Source organism: Lepus europaeus, unplaced genomic scaffold, assembly GCF_033115175.1.
Source record: "Lepus europaeus isolate LE1 unplaced genomic scaffold, mLepTim1.pri SCAFFOLD_311, whole genome shotgun sequence".
Taxonomy (NCBI): Eukaryota; Metazoa; Chordata; class Mammalia; order Lagomorpha; family Leporidae; genus Lepus; species Lepus europaeus.
In genome coordinates, this window is record NW_026909187.1 from 23,129 (window position 1) to 46,318 (window position 23,190).

At 64.9% G+C, this 23,190-nt stretch overlaps 1 protein-coding gene across 1 annotated transcript in view; it reads left to right on the forward strand.

Moving 5' to 3' along the window:
• Window positions 1-23,190, forward strand: part of LOC133754916 (rho guanine nucleotide exchange factor 10-like protein) — a 78,226-nt gene that overhangs the window by 21,489 nt on the left and 33,547 nt on the right. Inside the window, 10 exon segments of the mRNA XM_062185257.1 lie at window positions 457-636; window positions 1,474-1,590; window positions 2,318-2,410; window positions 3,394-3,567; window positions 7,661-7,806; window positions 9,913-10,094; window positions 14,796-14,911; window positions 15,119-15,246; window positions 16,163-16,263; window positions 21,087-21,208. Of these exon segments, the coding sequence (XP_062041241.1) occupies window positions 457-636; window positions 1,474-1,590; window positions 2,318-2,410; window positions 3,394-3,567; window positions 7,661-7,806; window positions 9,913-10,094; window positions 14,796-14,911; window positions 15,119-15,246; window positions 16,163-16,263; window positions 21,087-21,208 (1,359 nt within the window).

Below are 23,190 nucleotides of genomic sequence, written 5' to 3' on the forward strand. Positions count from 1 at the left end.
GCCTACCCGGCCTCTGGCGGAGTGAGGGACCGCGGGCTGTCCACCAGGAAGGCCTACCCGGCCTCTGGCAGAGTGAGGGACCGCGGGCTGTCCACCAGGAAGGCCTACCCGGCCTCTGGCAGAGTGAGGGACCGCGGGCTCTCCACCAGGAAGACCTACCCGGCCTCTGGCAGAGTGAGGGACTGCGGGCTCTCCACCAGGAAGGCCTACCCGGCCTCTGGCAGAGTGAGGGACCGCGGGCTGTCCACCAGGAAGGCCTACCCGGCCTCTGGCAGAGTGAGGGACTGCGGGCTCTCCACCAGGAAGGCCTACCCGGCCTCTGGCAGAGTGAGGGACCGCGGGCTCTCCACCAGGAAGGCCCACCTGGTGTCTGCCGCTTCTGCTTGGCCTCGCCCGGTCTGGGTGGCCCTGGGGGCCGGGAGGGAGGGGCCGTGGCCTCATGCGCCCACCCCGCAGGATTACCGCAACCCCCTGATGGAGATGGAGCCCAAGGCGCTGAGCGCACGCAAGTGCCAGGCCGTGTTCTTCCGCGTCAAGGAGATCCTGCACTGCCACTCCATGTTCCAGATCGCCCTGTCGTCCCGCGTGGCCGAGTGGGACTCCACCGAGAAGATCGGTGACCTCTTCGTGGCCTCGGTAGGTGCCCCGCTCTCTGCGCGGCCCCCTGGGGTTGGCCCTGGGGGTCACCCAGCCTGGCCACCTGCCTCTGCCTGCTGACCGTGTTCAGGCTGGGGCGGGGTGGGGCTGAGGGTGGCAGGGCCTGCGTGTTTGGCCGAAGCCAGGGGTGGGTGTGACAGCTGGAAGTGCCCACGTGTCCCTGTAAGTGTCTGCCAGGCTGAGTGCCGCTGGTGCCAGCTCCTTGTTCTGGCTCTGCCACTGGGGGCGGTCCCCTGGCAGGTCACGAGCTCCCTCCCTTGTGGAGTGACCACACTGTTAGAAACGCGGTGCAGATCCTGCCCTGAGGGGAAGCCCCTGTGCTGTCCCGGGAGACGGGGTCTGGCCCCATTTGGCTGCCTTGGGCAGGGCTAGGGGTCCCTGGGTATCTCCTGTCAGTGTCAGGTCCGTGGCCTCCGGCGCCCCCAGGCAGGGGAGGCTCAAGTCAGTGGAGTTGGCCTTGGTCTGTCGGAGGCCTCTGGGTCTGGTGAAAGCCAAAATGGGTTTTTGGGGAGCCACAGCGCCTGTGGGTCTGCTGAGGAGCCCGGCTCCTGGGCTGCAGATGTGGTCTCCACCCTCAGCTCAGTCCACGCACCGCCCTGGCGAGGGGCTGTTTGTTTCCTGGGGCTGCCGGGTCCTACACGTGACTTTGGGATGGCCCCGTGGCCTCTCTGAGCCGGGCGCCTCGCCCACACCCAGGTGTCCAGTTCACTCTCCGGCAGGGCTGTCTGTGGATCAGGGTGTGGCCACAGTGGGGAGGGTGGGGGGAGGTGGGGCAGGTGCGGCCGCTCAGCCTGGCCCCCTCCCTGCCTCCATCAGTTCTCCAAGTCCATGGTGCTGGACGTGTACAGCGACTACGTGAACAACTTCACCAACGCCATGTCCATCATCAAGAAGGCCTGTCTCACCAAGCCCGCCTTCCTTGACTTCCTTAAGGTGTGTGCAGCCCGGGGCCGCCTCCCACCAGCGCCTCGGCTGCTGCAGCCTGGGCCGGGGTGCCTCGCCTCTGGCCTTTGGGTCACCCCCACCCCATCCCTGGGAGCAGGTGGTGATGAGGTCCTGATCCTGGAGCGGAGACGGGGGGAGGGTGTTCCAGGGACAAGGACAGGGGCAAAGGTCAGAAGCAGGAGGGGGCAAGGCGGGGTGGATTCAGGGGGCGCTGAAGCCAGGGGGCAGCTGGGGTCCATTTGGGGAGTTCTGGACCTCCCAGCTCTGGCTGGGGTATTGGGGAGCCATGGAGGAGTTTTGAGCTGGGCAGACATGAAGTGGGGGCCAGTGGAGAAGCCGTGGGGCTGCAGGGGGCGAGTGTGGGGCCCGGGTAGCAGGTGTGTGCATGGAGTGATCGAGCAGGTGCGAGGGACAGGGTGGGAAGCCCACCTGGCCCCTGCCGCTCACGGGGGCCCCGGCCTCTCTGCTCAGTAAGCAGACGGAGTGGTGGTCCTGACTTCTGGAAGTCTGACCCCTGTCTGCCTGGTCTCCCGAGGGTCGGGGCGTGTGGGATCCGCGGGGAGGGGGGATCCTTGGCTGTGGAGCCGGGGCCCTCCCTGGGCTCTTCTCTCGGGGTCCGGGGCTGAGCAGCAGCCTGGGGAGAGGAGCCCAGGTCAGGACCCTGTGCACCCCCGGGTGCAGAGGGTCAGCGAGTGACACGCCTTGTCTCCGGCAGCGGCGGCAGGTGTGCAGCCCGGACCGGGTCACCCTCTACGGGCTCATGGTGAAGCCCATCCAGAGGTTCCCGCAGTTCATCCTCCTGCTGCAGGTACCTGTCCATCATCCGGGAGGCCGGCGGAGCGCAGGCGGGGGCAGGGGTGGCGGGGGAGGCAGGGGCGCCGGCCCTGGACCCTCTCACAGCCTGGCCGCTGTCCTGGGGCTCTGGCCTCTTCTGCATTCCCTCATGAAGCCAGTCCTGTCCCTGGGCCGTCTCCCTGGAGGCGAGGGGGGTGGCTGCCAGGCCCAGGGACCCAGTGGCATTTTTCTTTCTATCCTCAGATGTGGATGGGTTCCGATCTAAGCCTTGATCAGTTAGTATTGATCAGTGAACTTACAGATACGTTACCATTGTACCCGTTTTCAAAAAGAGATTTATTTCTTTTATTATTTTAAAGGCAGAGTTAGAGGGAGCGGGAGAGAGAGTGAGGGAGGGAGACAGAGAGAGAGAGAGATTCCATCTGCTGGTTCACTCCCCAGATGGCCATTAGCAGGGTGGTGGATGGGAAGTGGAGCAGCCAGGACTCCCATATGGGATGTGGTGTCCACATGTTTGTTTGCCTCATTTAGTGTTTTTTTGTTTGTTTGTTTTTTTAAGATTTTATTTGTTTATTTGAAAGGCAGAGTTACAGAGAGGCAGAGAGAGAGAGGGGTCTTCCATCCATTGGTTCACTCCCTACATGGTTGCAAAACGGCTGGAGCTGGGCCGATCTAAAGCTGGGAGCCAGGAGCTTCTTCTGGGTCTCCCATGTGGGTGTAGAGGCCCAAGGACTTGGGCCATCCTCAGGCCATAAGCAGAGAGCTGGATCAGAAGGGGAGCAGCCAGGACTCGAACCAGTGCCCGTATGGGATGCCGGCGCTGCAGGTGGAGGCTTAGCCCACTATGCCACAGCGCTGGCTGCACGCGGCGGTTTTATGAGGCCGTCCTCTGTGTGGCGCCATCTGAGCCCCTTGCAGTCCTGGTCCCTGGAGGAGGAGGTGTGCAGCGGGCGGCTCTGTGGAGGGAGGGGTCCTCAGCCCGGCTCTCCCTGGCAGGACATGCTGAAGAACACCCCCAGGGGCCACCCCGACCGGCTCTCGCTGCAGCTGGCCCTCACCGAGCTGGAGACGCTGGCTGAAAAGCTGAATGAGCAGAAGCGGCTGGCCGACCAGGTGGCCGAGATCCAGCAGCTGACCAAGAGCGTGAGCGACCGCAGCAGCCTCAGCAAGGTGAGCGCCGGCCGCCCTGCCTGCTCTGCCGGCAGCGCCTGCCTCTGCCCGGCCGCCTGCCTGGTGGTGGCGCTCTCCGGGGACCCCAGGCCTGGCTTTCCTGCCTGAGCCTCCAGACCTCACTCTGGGCGTTAGGCTCTCGACTGGAGCCCCCACGTTCATGGCTCCTCGGGTCGTTCTGGGACCCCAGCTGGTTTTGTACATCATCAGTGTGATTGCCAGTGAAGACACCAGGAGCCTTGTGGTTAATCATGCGGGCTCTGGGGAGAGAGTCTGGCGCATGCTGTGTGGCCCCCAGGGACCCGCCCAGCCTCTCTGAGCCCCATTTGCTTCCTCTGATGGGAGGTGAGCTCAGGAGCCGCCCGTCCCCCGGGCCGCTGCGAGGACGAGGCAGTAGCAAAGTAGTCCAAGAGGCCTTAATGGGAGGAGATGGAAAGGCCGGGCCACGCGTTGGGGTTGCGGCTTAGGAACATTCCCGGCAGGAAAGCTTGGAAACCTTGCCAGTGAGTCCGCACAAGGTCCCCTCGCCGAGTCACCTGCGCACACGGCAGGGGCCTCCCACGCTGAACCCGGATCCCAGAGAAGGGGGGCTGGGTCAGGGCCAGGGCCCCCCACAGGCACTGTGCTGGGCGGTTCTTGGGGAAGGGGCTTCTGTGTGGGGTTGGGAGGGGGCGTTCGTAGCCTCTGGGGGAACTCCAGGAGCCCCTGGGGCGCGGCGGGATCCTGAACGCCGAATGGAGGCTGCTGGCTGGCAGCTCCCGGGAGGGAAGATGGCGGCACGGGGTGGGGGAAGCTCTAGCGGTCCGGACGCAGGCGCTTGGCGGTGTGGGCTGTGTGTGGGCCCTGCGTGGTCGTCCTGCCTTGGGTAAGTTTGGCTTGTAGGGAAGTAATTGACGACTTTTTTTTTTTTTTTTAAAGATTTATTTATTTGAAAGGCAGAGAGGAGACTCAGAGAGAGAGAGACAGAGAGAGGTCTTCCATCTGCTGGTTTGCTCCCCAAATGGCTGCATCAGCCGGGGCTGAGCCAGGTCAAAGCCAGGAGCCAGGAGCTTCTTCCCAGTCTCCTGCATGGGCGCGGGGGTCCAAGCACTTGGTCCATCCTCCGCTGCCCTCCCAGGCACATTAGCAGGGAGCTGGAGTGAACCAGTATCCATCTGGGATGCTGGTGCCACAGGTCCGGGCTTTAAACCTTTGAGCCACAGTGCCGGCCAAAGCGGACAGCCTTTGTCCCCTAAGATCAGACTCGCGGGGCTTCTTGGTGGAAGAGCTGTTGCCCACCCTTGCCGACGGCACTGCCCACGTGGCTGGTGGCCGCTGCTTTGCACCTGTGTGACCTGCTGGCCCCACGGGCATCTGGGTTTGCCCCACCGCCCCAGGAGGATAAAACTGGGGAGGAAAAGACCAGCAGGGATAGAGCGCTCTCTGGTGGGGCTGCCCCCATCCAGGGTCACTCAGGCAGGCGTGAGGGGAGGGGGTCATCGCCCCAGCCCCTGCCTCCCACTCCATGCAAGCCTGGGTTTTCGGGGGCCATCTCTGGAGGAAAAGGCTCTAGGCCACCCGCGGCCACCACGATGGCCTTAGCGCTTGGGCAGCTCCTCCCCTCCCTGCCTGTAGCTCCTTCCTGCCACCAAGGCTTCCCTGGGCTCGTGCGCCTGTGCAGCTGCAGCGGGAAAAGCCGTTCTGTTCTCCTCCGGCGTGTCCCCGCGGGGACCTGGCAACGCATGCGCTGGTCCCTGGCTTGAGGTCCCTTTTGAGGTCCGGCAGGGGACGGAACGCTTGAGCCTCAGTTTCCCCAGCTGTCAAGTGAGGGTTGAGCTGGATGCACGTGGCGTGAGGGGTGTGGTGGCCGCGCACCGCGCCTGCCCTGCCTGGGCCCTCCCTGGACCTCGCGGCCATTTGGAGACCCGAACACTGGTTTCCCTCCCGCCGTCACCCAGGAAGAAGCGGAAACGAAACTGGGTGTGGCCGAGAGGGAACCCGTGGCCACTCTTCCAAACAGCCGACTCAGGCGTCTTCCAGGGACGTTTGTGCAACCGCTGCGTTTTCCTTCTGCTTCTTAGAAATCTGTCTGGGAGGCTGGGAGGGGCTGCCGGCGGCCCGGGGACTTTCCTCCTCCCGGCTCTGCCGTGGGGCCCTGCTGTCCTCAGAGGCCGAGGTGTGGTGGTGCGGGGCTGGCTTCAGCAGCCATGGGGGCCTGGGGAGACCCCAAGTGCGCCTGGGGGTCGGAAATACATTGTGTGCCGGCCGCACAGTGCGGGGGACCCGGCTCCGCCCTGTCCGTCAGCCGGCAGTGGCCCTCGGCCGGTCACTTCACTCCTGCATCGATCGAGTGAGCGGTGCACCATTGAGTGCCCCTCGGGGCCTGGCACATGGTGGACACCGGGTGCCACGTGGACTCGTGGTTGTGCATTGACCTGAGGGGCACAGAGCTCTGGCGAGCGACGGAATCCTCTCGGGGTGCTCTGGGGTGACCTGACCTTTCCCCGGCCAGAAGGGAGCAGAAGCGGGGATCTGATGGGGCTTGTCAGGGTCACGGTCGTGGGAATGAACTTTGCCGCGCAGTCCCCGCTCCCTGATAGGAACACAGACATTCCCCGGGGGTCTGGCAGCCCGAGGTCAGCAAAAGTCTGCTCCGATGCTTGGGCTCCAGATCTGACTTCCTGGAGTGGGGCGTGGCTGACTGGCGGAGCTGCTCTGAGCCAATCCTGAGACGGGCAAGAGGTGGGAGGAGCCAGGGCTGCCCCGCAGGGTTGGGCACAGCCAGGGACCACTTCCAGGCCAGGTGGCCTCTGCTGAGGCCGTGCCCCCCCTGCCCACCCCTTGGTGAAGGCTGCCATGGTGGCAGCCGCAGGACAGCAGCTGTCCGTGGAGTCCTGCTGTGTGCCACACTCCAGGACATGCGCTTAGCAGGCCCTGGACCTGGCTTAACGCTCTGTGTGGCATCTTGACATGTATAATAGCCTTTTTTTTAAAAAGACTTATTTATTTATTTCAAAGGCAGAATGACTGAGACAGAGAAGGGCCGGTGCTGTGGCACAGCAGGTAAAGCTGGTGCCTGCAGCGCTGGCATCACATTTGGGTGCGGGTTCGAGTCCTGGCTGCTCCAGTTCTGATCCAGCTCCCTGCTAATGAGCCTGGGAAAGCAACAGAAGATGGCCCAGTTACCTGGGCCCCTGCACCCACATGGGAGACCTGCATGAAGCTCCAGACTCCTGGCTTTGGATCGGTGCAGCTCTGGCTGTTGTAGCCTTTGGGGAGTGAACCAGCAGATGGAAGACCTCTCTCTCTCTCTGCCTCTGTAACTCTGCCTTTCAAACGAATAAATAAATAATAGAGAAAGAGGAACCTGCACTGTGGTGTAGCAGGTTAAGCTGCCACCTGTGGCATGGGCATTGATGGAAGATCTCTGTCTCTCTTTTGTAACTTTGCCTTTCAAATAAATAAACAAATCTTAAAAAAAAAAAAAAAAAAGGGAGCTTCCATCTGCTGGTTCACTCCCCAAATGCCTGAAGCAGCCAGGGCTGGGCCAGGTGAAAGCCCGGAGCCAGGAGCTCCATCTGGGTCTCCCACGTGGGTGCAGGGCCCAAGTGCTCTGCCATCTTCTGCTGCTTTCCCAGGTGCGTTAGCAGGGAGCTGGACGGGAAGCAGAGCAGCCGGGACTGGGGCAGGCAGTGCTGTGTGAGATGCCGGTGTCGCACACGGCGGCGTACCTGCTGCGCCGTGACGCCCGGCCCTGTGCTGACTTTCCATCAGGAGCCCGTGTCTTCCTGTCGCACCGGGCTCTGTGAACGAGGTGGCCAGACTGTCCCCTGTGCGCTACCCTGTGGGACTGGGCGCCGGAGGTTATTGCCCTCCACCACCTGCAGAAGCTAAGTCTCACGTAGGTGACGTGGGTGAGGTGAAGGGTCGAGGGTCAGAGGTCCTCTCTGTGACTCCCGGGCTGGTGCAGGAGCGCCGTGGTGCGGCTGCTGGCTGCAGGGCCCGGCTCGTGCGTGGGTGAGCGGCCGGGGCCCTCGGCTCCGCTCGGCACGGCCTGTGAGGCTGCCTGCCTGGCTGCGTTGCTGCTGTTGACCTGCCCTCCCTCCTCCTCCAGCTGTTGACCTCAGGCCAGCGGCAGCTGCTCCTGTGCGAGACGCTGACGGAGACGGTGTACGGGGACCGCGGGCAGCTGATCAAGTCCAAGGAGCGCAGGGTCTTCCTGCTCAATGACATGCTGGTCTGTGCCAACATCAACTTCAAGTGAGCAGGCCCCGCCCCACCCCGCCCCGCCCCACCCCCAAACCCCGCCCCCAAACCCTGCCCCACCCTGCCCCTGAAACCCGCCCTCAAACCCCACCCCTGAACCCCACCCCCGAACCCCGCCCCACCCCGCCCCCGAACCCCGTCCCACCCCTGAACCCCGCCCCCAAACCCTGCCCCGCCTTCCTCGCTGCCCCCTCCACCTGCCCCGTCCCTGGGCCCAGCGCGGGGCAGGGGTCACAGGGCAGCTCCCGCTGTGGGCCAGCAGCAGGACATTGCCTGGAGGACTCTTGTGCAGGGGGTGACCCAGCAGCCTCCGAGCCTTTGACTGCTCTGCAATGGAAGGGTTCCTCCCTGTGTCCACTCCAGACCCCTGCTCCTCCCACTCGGGCTGGGTCTCCCCTCCCGGGGTGCCCGGCATCTTCTGTCTGCAGAGCCTGGCGTCCTGGTTCTGGGCTGGAGGTTGTGCTGATGCGCAGAGCCCGGATGCCAGGCTGTGCCGGGGAGAGCAGGGGCCCCAGAGCTGGGGGCCACTGCCTGGACTCAGGCCTGTGCACTGGGGCGGCACAGAGGCTAAGACATAGATTGAAGTTCAGGTTCACATGCCCAGCGGCCACAGGGCCAGGAGCTGGGCCTGCTGCCCAGCAGTTCCTCAGTATCCCCGTAGGTGCCAGGGATCCCAGACCCCTCCCCAACTGCTTCCCGAGCGGTGCTGTGACCTTTGCAGCCGGCTCCATGGGAGAAACTGCTCCCAGGAACCACGGCCCAGCACCCGGGAGCCACCCCAGAGGGAGCACTGTCCCGAGTGTTAGTCCCAGCCGGGCCCCCCCACCGCGGGGCTGAGGGGTGCACGTGGAGCCTCATCTGGGCTCTGCAGCCAGGGTCAGCTCCTGCGTCTCTGTGCTGGCCTGCTGATGTCGGGGCGCTCTGGTTCCGGAGCCCCCATCCTAGCAGGGGAGTGGCTGGGCCCTCGGCACTCACCACCGCGTCTGTCCCCAGCCCCTCCCCTCTGCAGGAGCCCGTGTCATGGGGTGCGGGGTGCTCGCTGCTGACTCCCTCATTCCTTGGCTCATTCATTCAGGTGCTGTGGTTCTTTTAAGACTTGATTGATTGATTGATTGGGCAAATTGAGAGGGACAGGCAGAGAGACCTTCCCTTTGCTGGGTCACTCCTCAGATGGCCGCAGCTCTAAGGCTGGGCCAGGCCAAAGCCAGGAGCCAGGAGCTGCGTCCAGGTCTCCCACATGGGTGGCGGGGGCCCCAGCATGTGGGCCGTCCCCCGCTGCCTTCCCGGGCGCATCAGCAGGCAGCTGGGTCGGAAGCTGAGCAGCTGGGACTTGAAGCGGCGTTCACGTGGGATGCTGGCCCCCAAGTGCTGTGATTCTTCAGTCCCGTCTACGCCCTGGGGCCGGGCAGGTGCCAGGGCTGTGATGGACGCCCTGTCTGCCCTCACGTGGCGCAGGGGCTAGCGTGCAGTGCCGGGTGGGGCGTCCGTGGCCTGGTTTTGGGGAGTTCAGCGTGGGGGACAGGGGCTGAGCCACCCCGCAGGCTGGGCATCGGCGTCCTCACCTAGCAGAGCGGCGGGGAGGTCGAGGTGGCGCAGGCCCAGCCCGGGGAGGAGACGTCTCCTCTGTGCCGTCCCCTCTGCCCACCATCTCCTCTGTGCCGTCCCCTCTGCCCACCATCTCCTCTGTGCCGTCCCCTCTGCCCACGCCCGTTGCCACGGCTCCCCCTGGAGCTGTCCCTCCTCGCGCCCCTGATGCCCCGCCCAGCGGCCTCAGCCCGCGTGGATGTGGCTGGGCCCCCGTGACAGCCTTGTTTCCTTGTCTTTCCCCAGGCCTGCCCATCACAGGTAGGTGGTTGTGGGGCTCGGGCCGTGTGATTCTGGCTCTGGGGCCGGGCCTGGCACGTGGGTGCTTCTGCCCCGGCGAGGGCTCCGCTCGGCTGGGCTCCGGCTTGGTGTGGCCTGAGGCCTCGTGCTTGGGCTGTGGGGATCGGCCTGGCTGAGCTGGCGTGTGGCGTGCCGTGCGGAGCAGGCGCTCCGGGCTGGCCCTGGGCGGCGGGCGGGCGGCCGGCTCTGTGGGACTCGTCCTCTCTGTCCACCTAGGGGCCAGCTGGAGATCAGCAGCCTGGTGCCCCTGGGCCCCAAGTACGTGGTGAAGTGGAACACGGCGCTGCCCCAGGTGCAGGTGGTGGAGGTGGGCCAGGAGGGCGGCGCCTACGACAAGGACAACGTCCTCATCCAGCACGCTGGTGCCAAGAAGGCGCCCGCCGCGGGGCAGGCCCAGAGTGAGTGCCCCCCCCCGCCCCGTCTCACCTGTGTGTGCACACCTCGCTTCCCCCCCACCCCCCACCACGGGGCAGGCCAGAGTGAGTGCCGGCCCCCCCCCCCCGTCTCACCTATGTGTGCAAACTCCGCTTCCCCCCCACACCCCACCACGGGGCAGGCCAGAGTGAGTGCCCCCCCCATCTCACCTGTGTGTGCAAACCCCGCTTCCCCCCCACCCCCCACCACGGGGCAGGCCCAGAGTGAGTGCCCCCCCCGCCCCGTCTCACCTGTGTGTGCACACCTCGCTTCCCCCCCACCCCCCACCACGGGGCAGGCCAGAGTGAGTGCCGGCCCCCCCCCCCCCGTCTCACCTATGTGTGCAAACCCCGCTTCCCCCCCACACCCCACCACGGGGCAGGCCAGAGTGAGTGCCCCCCCCATCTCACCTGTGTGTGCAAACCCCGCTTCCCCCCCACCCCCCACCACGGGGCAGGCCCAGAGTGAGTGCCTGCCCCCCCCCCGTCTCACCTGTGTGCCCACCCGGCCCCCACCCCATCTCACTGTGTGTGCAAACCCTGCTCCCCCACCCCACACACCGTGGGGCAGGCCAGAGTGAGTGCCGCCCCCCCCCCCCGTCTCACCTCTGTGTGCAAACCCCGCTTACCCCCACACCCCACCATGGGGCAGGCCAGAGTGAGTGCCGGCCCTGTCTCACCTCGTCTCCCTGTGTGTCTACACCTGTCCCTGTCTCAAATTGGGACACACATGGCACACGGGGGCCCCGTGCCCACCCGGCATGCCTTCGGGCACCTTCCTGGCCATCGTGTGCCTTCTCAGGAGGGGTCTCCTCCCTGTTCTCCCCCCTGCACAGTGGGGGCCCAGGAGACTCCCACCCTGTCCCCTCAGCGCTCAGGGACCCCCCTGGGGACATCTGGCTCTGCCTGGGCCCCATGCCCAGTCCTGAGTGTACCCCTGTGACTCCGTGGACAGTAAGGGAGAGGGGACAGCGCCCCTGTGTCAGTGTGGACAGTGAGGGGACAGCGTCCCTGTGTCAGGGTGGACAGTGAGGGGACAGCGCCCCTGTGTCAGTGTGGACAGTGAGGGGACAGCGCCCCTGTGTCAGGGTGGACAGTGAGGGGACAGCACCCCTGTGTCAGGGTGGACAGTGAGGGGACAGCGCCCCTGTGTCAGTGTGGACAGTGAGGGGACAGCGTCCCTGTGTCAGGGTGGACAGTGAGGGGACAGCGTCCCTGTGTCAGTGTGGACAGTGAGGGGACAGCGCCCCTGTGTCAGTGTGGACAGTGAGGGGACAGCGTCCCTGCGTCAGGGTGGACAGTGAAGGGACAGCGTCCCTGCGTCAGGGTGGACAGTGAGGGGACAGCGCCCCTGCGTCAGGGTGGACAGTGAGGGGACAGCGCCCCTGTGTCAGTGTGGACAGTGAGGGGACAGCGCCCCTGTGTCAGGGTGTGGACAGTGAGGGGACAGCACCCCTGTGTCAGGGTGTGGACAGTGAGGGGACAGCGTCCCTGTGTCAGGGTGGACAGTGAGGGGACAGCGCCCCTGTGTCAGAGTGGACAGTGAGGGGACAGCGTCCCTGTGTCAGGGTGTGGACAGTGAGGGGACAGCGCCCCTGTGTCAGTGTGGACAGTGAGGGGACAGCGCCCTGTGTCAGTGTGGACAGTGAGGGGACAGCGCCCCTGTGTCAGGGTGGACAGTGAGGGGACAGCGCCCCTGTGTCAGGGTGGACAGTGAGGGGACAGCGCCCTGTGTCAGTGTGGACAGTGAGGGGACAGCCTCCCTGTGTCAGGGTGGACAGTGAGGGGACAGCCTCCCTGTGTCAGGGTGTGGACAGTGAGGGGACAGCGCCCCTGTGTCAGTGTGGACAGTGAGGGGACAGCGCCCCTGTGTCAGGGTGGACAGTGAGGGGACAGCGCCCCTGTGTCAGTGTGGACAGTGAGGGGACAGCGCCCCTGTGTCAGAGTGGACAGTGAGGGGACAGCGTCCCTGTGTCAGGGTGTGGACAGTGAGGGGACAGCGCCCCTGTGTCAGTGTGGACAGTGAGGGGACAGTGCCCTGTGTCAGGGTGGACAGTGAGGGGACGCGCCCTGTGTCAGGGTGGACAGTGAGGGGACAGCGTCCCTGTGTCAGGGTGGACAGTGAGGGGACAGCGTCCCTGTGTCAGGGTGGACAGTGAGGGGACAGCGTCCCTGTGTCAGGGTGTGGACAGTGAGGGGACAGCGTCCCTGTGTCAGGGTGGACAGTGAGGGGACAGCGTCCCTGTGTCAGGGTGGACAGTGAGGGGACAGCGTCCTGTGTCAGGGTGTGGACAGTGAGGGGACAGCGTCCCTGTGTCAGGGTGGACAGTGAGGGGACAGCGCCCTGTGTCAGGATGGACAGTGAGGGGACAGCGTCCCTGTGTCAGGGTGGACAGTGAGGGGACAGCGTCCCTGTGTCCGGGTGTGGACAGTGAGGGGACAGCGTCCCTGTGTCAGGGTGGACAGTGAGGGGACAGCGTCCCTGTGTCAGGGTGGACAGTGAGGGGACAGCGTCCCTGTGTCAGGGTGTGGACAATGAGCCGCCCCCGAGTCAGGGTGGCCTTGCCTGCCGTCTGTCTTTGCTGCGCCGTCGCCGCCTGGCGGTTCACCAGTCCCGGAGCTGTGTCATTTGCCTCCAGGGCTCTCAGGATGTGGGCCGCGGGCGTGTCCTGGGGGCACCCTGCCTGCCTCCCGCCTCCCTGGTGCTGCCGGGGCCCTGCCCCTCTGCCCGCCTGTGCCCGTTGCTGTGTGGTTGTCTCGGCTCCCTGGGCACTTCCTCAGGGCGGCCCTCTCTGAGGACTTCCCGCGGCCCCGCCCACAGCCGGGATGGGGGTGGGGGGGGTCCCTGAAAGCGCCCTCCAAGCAGGAAGCCTAGAATTGCAGCGCTGGCAGAACGCACGGCTGTGCCCGCGGAAGGCCCTGGGGTTTCACTTCCCCTCCCCCCGCTGCCCTCTCCACTGCTGGACCCCGGATTGCCACACGGGCTGGGAATCCCAAGGGAGCCATTGCACCAGCTCCTCTCGCCCATGGGGGCTGGGCCAGTTGCAGGTGCCAGCTCTGTCCCCAGGCCAGAGAGGCGGGCAGAGCCGGGAGGCCCCTCTGCCCCTTGGCTCCCGCGGGCGGCCCCTTCAGCCCTCACCTGACTCCATCTCTCCCTCCCCACGCATGGGCGCTCACCCTGGGACCCTCGCCCCGGGACCCTCGCCCTGAGACCCTCGCCCTGAGACCCTCGCCCTGAGACCCTCGCCCTGAGACCTCCTCCTGTGCACTGATTTGTCTCTGCTGCTTCCCCAGAAGTGGAGTCCCTGCTACCAGGCCCCCTTAATTTGAAAACATTATTTAAAAAATATTATTTATTTATTTGAAAGGCGGAGTCAGAGAGAGAGAGAGAAAACGCGGAGCCTGCTCCCATCTCGAGTTCCCTCCCCAAGTGTTGGAAATGGCTGTGGCCGTCGGGCTGAAGCCAGGAGCCCCGAACCCCCTCCCTGTCTCCCGCGTGGGTGCAGGCCCCCACTTCCCCGGGCCGTGCTCCACTGCTTTCCCAGGAGCCTCAGCGGGAGGGGAGCAGATGGCACTCACCGGCCTTGGCCTCGCAGTGGCCGCCCCTGCACGCCCACTCTGGGGGAGGGGAGAGATGCCGCCCAGCGGGCTGGGGTGTGTTCTTGGCACACGGCTACACTGTGCCGCGCCACACCTGCAGATCTGCGGCGCCTTCTGCCTGCAGCCTTCGAACAACCACAAAAGCAACGCAGGATCCCAAGTGGAATAAACCTCAGGCCATCAAAGGATAACATTCAAAGGAGCAGTGTTAGCGCAGCCTGGCAGGCGATGCTATTCAGCTCACAGCGGGTGGGGGCCCCCGTGCCTGGGCCGCGGGATGCCCTGCAGCGGGCTGCCTCTCCCAGTCGCCCCCCCATCCGGGTCTCCGCAGACGGCTGAGGGCCGCATTGCATCCCCAGTCCCGCACTGCGCTGTTCCCTGCCTGGTCGCACCGTGCTGCGGAAGGCGGCTTTACCGGCTGGGCAGCCGGTGACAGGCGTGGGCACGTGTTTGAGGTGTTCACCTCAAGAAAGCCCAGCGCTCTGTGCCCCTAAGACCCCTGCTGGAGGGACCGCAGCCCAGACTCCCGCGTGGCAGGCAAGGTCCCCAGGTCCCAGCTTCTGTCTTCATCAGAGACCTCCTCGGCGGCCACCACTGTCTCCCTGCCCTCACACCTTTCTCCCAGCACCTTTGCCGTCTGCCGGAGGTCAATTCCTTCCTCGCTCTCCTCCCGGGGGCCCTGCCTGTCTTGTTTGCCGCTGCCTCTCTAACACCTAGTGTAGAACCTGGCACGGAGCCGGTGCTCAGTGTGCCGGAGCAGCTTGCTGGTTGTGGGCTGCCTCGAGCCACAGTGCCTTTGCACGTGCTCTTCCCGGCAGTGCCCACCGCCGGGCACAGCCGGCCTCCTCCAACCCTTATACAGACTGACCGTGGCTGGATCCCAGGTGTCAGACTTTACCTGTGGACAGAGCTGTCCCCCTGGCTACATTGGCAGCTCCGGCAGGGCGAGAACCTGGTAACCTCTCTTCTGGACCCCAGAGCCGTAGGCGCCAGGGCGGCGGCTCTTAGTCTTTGCTGGGAGAGGTGCTGGCTTCTTGTGCGTGCCTTCCCCGCTGCCCAGGCTGAGCTGGGTCTCTTCTCTGCCAGACAAGGTGTACCTCGGCCCCCCACGCCTCTTCCAGGAGCTGCAGGACCTGCAGAAGGACCTGGCCGTGGTGGAGCAAATCACCCTGCTCGTCAGCACACTGCACGGCACCTACCAGGTATGCGCTCCCTGCGGCGCCCCGGCGCTGAGCTGCCGGGCAGAGGGAGCCCTGGAGGAGGAGCCGGCCCCGTGTGTGCAACGAGATCATCGTCTCGTGGGTGCGGGATTTCCTGCTGGTCCCTCTCTCCCTGGCCGCCCTGACTGCCCGGGGTCCGGGGAGCCGGCGTGGGTGTGGTGACCTCCTTCCTGGCCTCCCCGATCCTAGAACCTGAACATGACCGTGGCTCAAGACTGGTGCCTGGCCCTGCAGAGGCTGCTGCGGGTGAAGGAGGAGGAGATCCACTCGGCCAACAAGTGCCGCCTCCGGCTGCTGCTCCCGGGGAAGCCGGACAAGTGAGAGGCGCGGGGTGGGGGTGAGGGTGGGGGGCGGGGAGGGCCCTGCGGGTCGTGCCCGGGACACACCTGGCGCATCGTGGGTGCTGGGGAAGCACTTGCCGAGTGAACCAATGGACGAAGGCCTGAGTCAGAGCCTGGGTGGGCCGGTGCTGGGTTCGGATTCTCCCACACTGCCCTGGTCTCCTCTCTGTAGGGTCAGCCGCGCCCCTCCCCCAACACCCCCAGCTGCTTGGCTGGGGAGGGGCAGGGGAGGGTACCCGTAGGGTGGGTCCCGTTGTCGCGTTTTACTCTGGGTTCCGTGACGGGCCCGGGGCCACAGGAGCTGGGTTCTGGCGGGGTCGGACCCGGAGGCTGGGGGTGTCATGGGGGGGGGGTCACAGCCCAGGTGCTGGCCTCTAGGATGGAGCAGGTGGGGACCAAGCTTTCCCAGGTGATGGCTGCGTCAGAGGCAGGACGTGGGTCCAGGTGCGGGTGTCAGTAGCCTCGGGCTTGCACTCCCCGGCCCCTCTGGCGCACCCCATTCTCCTTGTGCACCTTGGGGGGTCAGGGACGCCACCCTGCCTGTCTCCCAGGGGCCTGGGCTGGCCCACGGGGGAGAAGCGGCCCCAAGGAGTGAGGTGTGGGGACAGCGGGTGCTAAAGCCCGCTGCTCTGTCTCTTGGTTTCCCTGCACATCCGCTCAGCAAGCGCGCACAGAGCAGCTGGCCTGAGCCGGGTGTGGGAACCGCCCCGGCCCGGGGTCACAACCTGCAACCTGCGGAGGCTCTGCGCGCCGGGGCCTGGCTGGGGCGTTGGGGGAGGCAGCCCCCGCGGGGGCCTGAGCTGTGCCTGGCCGTGCCTCCCAGGCACGTGGGTCAGAGCAGGAGCTGGGGGGCTGCCGGGGGCTCGGGCCACCCTGGGCTTTCTCGCTGCAGGTCCGGCCGCCCCATCAGCTTCATGGTGGTCTTCATCACCCCCAACCCCCTGAGCAAGATCTCCTGGGTTAACAGGCTGCACCTGGCCAAGATCGGGCTCCGTGAGTACAGCCCCGGGGAGGGCGCCTGGGGCTGGGGCGCGGCGTTCCGGGTCCTGACCGCCTGGCGCTTGGCCACCTGGTCTAAGTCACTTCCTCTCTCAGCCTCGGTTTCCCCATCTGTGAAGGCAGCGACTGCCGGGGCCCTGGGGGCGGGAGGGCGGTGGGGGCCACGGCTCTGGAGTTCCTGGGGTGGGCGAAGGCGGTGATGACGTGATGACGATGTAAAATCCAAGGGTGCGACGGGCGCACACCTGGGAGTGCTGTGCCGCTTCTAAAGGGTGGAGTGGGGGCTCACCCGATCGTTCCTCCGGGGAGCTGACCGAGCTGACCCTCAGCCAAAGACCCCTCAGTGGTTTCTCCTCCCGGGCACCCCATAATACCAGAAGCCTCCCGGAGCACTTCATGTGTGGCAGACCCTCCTCTGAGCAGCTGGCACCCGTATCCCTCAGGGGGAGGCCGGCTGTGAACGCCCAGAGAGGTGCAGTGACTGCCCGAGGCCACACAGCAGGAAGGCGCCGCCGCGGGACTCCTGTGGCGGGTGGCCCCCGAGCGTCCTGCTCCCGGGGGCGGCAAGAGCCACTCCGCCGGCCACACTCGCGGCGGCCTCCCTTGTCCTTGCTTTTCCCAGGAGACTTCTGTGTCCTTGCCAGCCAGAGCCGGGACAGAGGCCCTTTGTCGGTTTTGTTTGCTTTTCTGCTCTGGTTTCCGGTGTGATGGCATCACAGAGATTTTTTTCCAACAGATTTTAAAACCATTTCTGGAAAGAAGTCAGGACTCTGGCCCTGGCTTTTTGTTTTTTTAAAACACCCCAAAACCCTGTTTACTGCGCCTCTGATTTTAGGCGGGAGAGGGGCAATGCCAGCAGCCGGGGAGCCCTGTTCTTAAGGAAGTTCTGCTTGTTAGGGGGCAGCTCCACGGGAGCCGTGCCGGGTGGCGTGGCCGTCTCCGAGCACGGGCTGCCCGAGTGGCCTCTGCGACGGGGCCGGGTGGAGCCGTGCAGACGTGCAGGCCCCAGCAGCAGCAGGTGCAAAGGACCTGAGGTGGGGAGAGGACGCCCAGCGTGGCCGGAGCTGCGGAACGCAGGGGCGGGGGGGGGGAGGTTGGGGTGCAGGGTCTCCGAGGGCGGGGGGAGGCCACGAGGGGGAGCCCGGGAGTCCAGAGTCACAGTCGGTCCTTCTGCCTGTTGTTGGGGAGGGCGTGGGGGAGCGCAGGTGTGCAGCAGCAGGCGCGGGGACCAGAAGTTTCTACCCAGCGTGTCCCGTCTGGGATCTGGTGTCGCCCCGGCCTCTGCTGCGGGTTTCCCAGGGACCAGGAGGCCTTTAGGGGGTAAGGGGAGGTCCCTTGGAAAGTTGGGGGTTCCTGGAACCCCCAGAAGGGCCCAGGCAGCTTCCCCAGTGGCCAGCCTGGTTCTGTTCCCGGCGAGGGCCGGAGCCACGTTTGTGCACTGTTGGACCCGCAGGCACTTTGCTGGGTGGGGCCTGGTGCTGGAGGGGAGCAGCTGGCCGGAGTGGGTGCCGCCGCCTTATTTCAGCACGGTTTCTGCAGCCAGAGTTCTAATGGGAGCAGAGTCGTCTGAATGTCTGAAGGCCCGGTCCCCTGGGGCTCGAGTACTTTGTCACTTTTATTTTGTCGGGGTTTTTTCCCTATCTGCGGTGCCTGTCCCTACACTATGAACCTGTTAGACATGGAATATGCTAGACACATTCACAGAGGGTCTTACGCCTTTTTCTCCTGGGCCTTCCTCCCTCCTTGGCCACTGTGCCAGGATCACAATTCACTACAGACCAAACAGGAGGGTGGTGGGGTGTGGAGCCTGGGCTGTGTATCTGGGGGTCTGTCTGCCCCTCGGAAGGGCCGGGTGTCCTGGAAACCTGGGGGAGAGCAGGGCCCCTGCCGAGCCGTGTGGTCCTGGGGCGGGCCGGGCGTCCCCCGAGCTCAGCTGGACAAGATCTCGTGGCGTTTGGGCTCTCGGGTCTGAGAGGAGGTGAGGGGCCGACCCCAGCACCGCCCGCTGCGGGGCCGGGCTGCCAGCTTCAGTGGCCAGCGCTCTGCAAAGTGTCTAACCTCGGCACGCCCGGCGTTTTCCATCAGAAAACAGACCTCGTGGTGGGCCAGGGTGTGTGTGTGAGTGTGGGTATGTGTGTGTGTATGTGTGAGTGTGTGTGTGAATGAGTGTGTGGGTGTGTGTATGTGTGTATATGAATGTGCATGTGTGAGTGTGTAAACGTGTGTGTATGTGCGAGAGTGTGTATGAGTGTGTATGTGTGTGAGTGTGTGAAGGGGTGTGTGTGTGTCTGAGTGTGTATATGTGTGAATGAGTGTGTGTATGAGTATGGGTGTGAGTGCGTGTGTATGTGTATGAGTGTATGTGTGAGTGTGAGCGTGTGTGAATGTGTATGTGTGTGTGAACGTGTGTCTGAGTGTGAGTGTGTGTATTTGTGAGTGTGTATGTGTGTGTGTGAACGTGTGTCTGAGTGTATTTGTGAGTGTGTATGTGTGAGAGTGTATGTGTGAGTGTGTGTGTATGTGTGAGTGTGTGTGTGTGAATGAGTGTGTGGGTGTGTGTATGTGTGTATATGAATGTGCATGTGTGAGTGTGTAAACGTGTGTGTATGTGCGAGAGTGTGTATGAGTGTGTATGTGTGTGAGTGTGTGAAGGGGTGTGTGTGTCTGAGTGTGTATATGTGTGAATGAGTGTGTGTATGAGTATGGGTGTGAGTGCGTGTGTATGTGTGTGAGTGTATGTGTGAGTGTGAGTGTGTGTGAATGTGTATGTGTGTGTGAACATGTGTCTGAGTGTGAGTGTGTGTATTTGTGAGTGTGTATGTGTGAGTGTGAACGTGTGTCTGAGTGTGAGTGTATTTGTGAGCGTGTATGTGTGAGAGTGTATATGTGAGTGTGTGTGTGTGTGCGTGTGTGTGTGAGTGTGAGATTAGCAGCCCCAGGTCACACACAGGCTGGTGCGCAGGGGCCAGGACTCCCCCACCCCTCCAGTCCCGGCCTTCAGAGCTCCAGAGAAGGCCTGCAGACCGGAGCCCGGGGAGGAGGAGGTGGGGCTGGGGCTCGCTGGCCTCCCCTCCTGACCCCCACCTCCTGCTCTCAGAGCCCAGCACCCCCAGCCCCTCCCCTCTTCCTGGGAGGGGCGCATCCACACAGCCCAGACCTGGACCCCCTGCCGCGTCCCTTGTGGTTTAAGTTCCCCCCTCGGTCGCCATGGTAACCCCAGTGTCCCCCGGGTGGCGGTGCCAGCTCCCGGCTCCTGACCGCCCAGGGTCTGTGCCGAGCGCATCCTCAGCCTCCCGCCTGTAGCCTGCACAGCCGGGCCCGCGGTCAGTGCCGGCGTCATCCTGCCCAAGCCCGTGCCGGGATGTGGGCGGCTCTGCTCTCCAGGAGCAGAGCCCGGGGCCTGGCCTCCATGGCCTCCATGATGGCTGTGGCCAGCAGTGCCTCCATGGCGCTGGGGAGCTGGGAGCAGGGCTTGAGGTGGCCTGGGGTTTGGGAGGCCGGAGAAGAACAGGACCGAGCACGGGGACCGCGGTGACAGCTGAGATGGGTGCTGGGGCTGAGCACAGCGCGGCGGGCGGGGTGGGCCGGCACCCTCGGTGAGCACAGCCCGCGCTGTTTGCCGAGTGCCTGGCGTGTGCTAGGTGTTCTGCACGTGCATCTCTGTCCTATTTCTAGGTGAGGCGGACTCAGGTGAGGCACCCAGCCCTGGGTCGCACAGCGAGCTGGAGGCTGAGCTGGGGTTTGCCTGCGACCCTTCGGGTGGCTTGGGGGGATTGTTCCGAGTGCTGGGGAGGGGACTGCCCACCCTGGATCTGTCCCCCACACCCCAGAGGGTGCCTCAAGGCCGGTGGGTGCTAAATAAGCCCCCAGTTAGCAGCAGTCAGGACCCCGGCTTTGCGGCCGCTGCGGGTGCGTGCGTCACTCCCACCCAAGGCTTTCCCTCTTGGAGCTGCCCGCGTGACCAAGGGAGGGCACCTCGGGGGGAGGGGCCTCTGGGATGGGTGGGGCGGAGTCTCGCCTCCCCCCAGCCTGTGCGCCAGGCCGGGTGCCGAGGCTCACGGGGACAAAGGCCCCTGCTGACCACACCTTAGAACCTAGGGACACGGAATCAGACCCCAAACAAGTACGCTGAAGGCTGTTGGGGAAGTGAAAGGGGGTCCCCTTAGAGCCGGCTGGTCAGGGAGGGCTTCTCGGAGGAGGACTTGCGAGCAGAGCTGGGACCTCAGGAGCTGCTGTGGAGAGCGAGGTTTAGCAGGGGCTCTGCAGCCGGTGGCCTCCTGGGTCGCGTGCGACAGGTCCCGGAGGCAGGCGACTTCTTTAGCTCCAGGTAGGAGGCAGGGGCGACTCTTCCTCCTCCCCCACATCGTCACCATCACAGGCAGCACGGGCACATCGGCGCCTCCCCGGGCCCCCGTCCGCCTGCTCCGGACGTTCACTCAGGGCCACGGGGAGCTGGGGCTCTTAGCGTCTGAGTCTCGAGGCCCCTTCATGCCCATCATCACGTTCCCTTCTCACACCCACCGCAGGGGGTCATAAAGAAACAGGCTCTGCGTTGGGGTGCTGTGCACAGGGTGGCCAGCAGGGGGCGGGGCAGGGTGAGCAGGAACTCCAACCTTGGGGCTCCCGACTCCCTGCTGGGGCCCACAGCTTCGTCCCAGTCCCCGTCCACAGAACGAAGCTGGGCTTCATCTCGGACTGTGGGAGCAGCTGGTTGAGCCAGGCCTGGCCCGTGCTGGCTCCCTGGGCCCGGGGGGCTGCTCGCTGCCCTGCTGGCCCGGGACTCTGAGCAGCTTCCCTCCGCCCCCTCTCTCCCGCAGGGGAGGAGAACCAGCCGGGCTGGCTGTGTCCGGACGAGGACAAGAAGAGCAAAGCCCCGTTCTGGTGCCCGATCCTGGCCTGCTGCGTCCCCGCCTTCTCCTCCCGGGCCCTGAGCCTGCAGGTGAGGGGGCGCCGCTGCTCGTGGGAGGAGCAGGGTGTGGGGGGCGCTCGCGGCAGGACCGGCCTCCACTCCGGCTCCAGCTGCGCGGCTTCAGCCACGGTTGCTCAAGAGCCTCTGCGGCTCCAGGAGTCGGGTTTCCCGGCAGGACGGGTGCGTGGCCCCCGGGGGCAAGTGAGTGGAAAATTCCTTCAGTTTGCGGTAACAGCGGTGATCTCGGCTGATGGCCCGGCTCCAGCCTGTGCCGGCGTGGCGGCTGTGCCAGGCGTCGTGGGCTGGACTCTTGCTGGTGCCCAGGCGGGAGCCGGCTGAGTGCGGGGCCGCCCTCACTGGGGGTGCTGGCTGCGCCCCGGTGCCTGCCCCGCCCTTTGTGAATATTTGTGTGCACCCTGTCCGTCTCAGATCAGGAAGCCGAGGCCTGGCCGGGAGGTGTGGTTTCTAACAACAGCGCAGCCGGGAGGGGGCGGCCCCGGACTTAGGAGCTTGCCCTGCTTGGTCACAGCTCCCGGGGTCTTTTATTTTTATTTTTTTAAAGATTGATTGATTTATTTGAAAGTCAGAAAGAGGAGAGGCAGAGAGCGAGAGCGAGAGCGAGAGAGAGAGAGAGAGAGAGAGAGGTCTTCCATCCGCTGGTTCACTCCCCAGTTGGCCACAACGGCTGGAGCTGCACTGAACCAAAGCCAGGAGCCAGCAGCCTCTTCCCAGTCTCCCATGTGGGTGCAGGGGCCCAAGCACTTGGGCCATCCTCCACTGCTTTTCTAGGTCATAGCAGAGAGCTGGATTGGAAGTGGAGCAGCCGGGACTCGAACCGGCGCCCATATGGGATGCTGGCACTGCAGGCGGCAGCTTTACCTGCTACGCCACAGCGCCAGCCCCAGCTCCCAAGGTCTTAACCACCAGGCTGCCCAGCCCCCACCGCTCACCTGTCCCTCCCATCCTGGATGAGCCTGGGGGGATGGGAGAGCCAGCTTGGGACCCAGGCCCAGTAAGTAGATCCTGAGACACACGCTGCTCGGGCTGGAGATGGGGGCTCTGATGGCTGAAAGGTGACCCTGGCCGGCCCTGTCCTCCGTTCACCGTGCATTCAGCGGCGACCCAGACATGAGGCCCCAGCCTCCTGTAGCGACTGGATCAGAAGAGAGTGGCTGTGAGGGAGACAGTGGCTCAGTGATGCAGCACGTCCTAAGGAGAGGGCCCCAGGCTGGGGAGTTCCGGGAGGGCCTCTTGGAGGAGGTGACATTGAAACCCAAGCCTGATTGGCAGGCAGCATCCAGCCCTGTGGGGTGGGGGGGGGGGGAGCACTGGCCAAGCCGCAGCCAGGAAGCCCTGTGGGGTTGCTGCTCACAGGCTGAAGGGTGGGCGGGGCTCATCTTCTGCCCTGGGACAGGGGACCCTGGACTGGCTCTCTTGCGTCCTCCTGTGGTGGATGGCGGAAGGGCAAGCGGGTGTGCGAGCCCAGGAACCCGCTCTTGCGATAACTGACCCGCTCCCGCAGCAGCCGTGGCCATCCGTTTGGGAGGCCAGGGCCCTCGTGACCTCACCATCACCGCCTCCTGCTGCGGCAGTGGCCGGGAAATTTCCACGACGGGGCCGCCGCGCCAGGCTGGGTCGAGGTCAGATTTCACACTGGGTGGAGCGAAGCCCTAGTCTGATTTGTTGTGGCTTCTGGCTGTTCCGTGGGGGGGAGTGTTGGACAGACAGGGCAGGGATGGCTTCCGAGGGACCGTTTGGAGCTCAGAGTTCGGCGTGGGGGTCCTGCTGGGACACGGGGGCCCTGGTGAGGGGAAGGCCCCGGGCTGGGACCGGGGGAAGGACCAGGCCTCACCTGGTGCAGAATGAGAGCCCTGAGGTCCTGATGATCACGATAAGAGTGCGGGAGTGCAGGACTTAAACGGAGTTGTTCCCCGGAGGGGCACAGCCACACACACCCTCGCCCAGCTGGCAAACGCGTGGTTTGGCTGCTCGGTCCGGTGGACAGAAGGCCG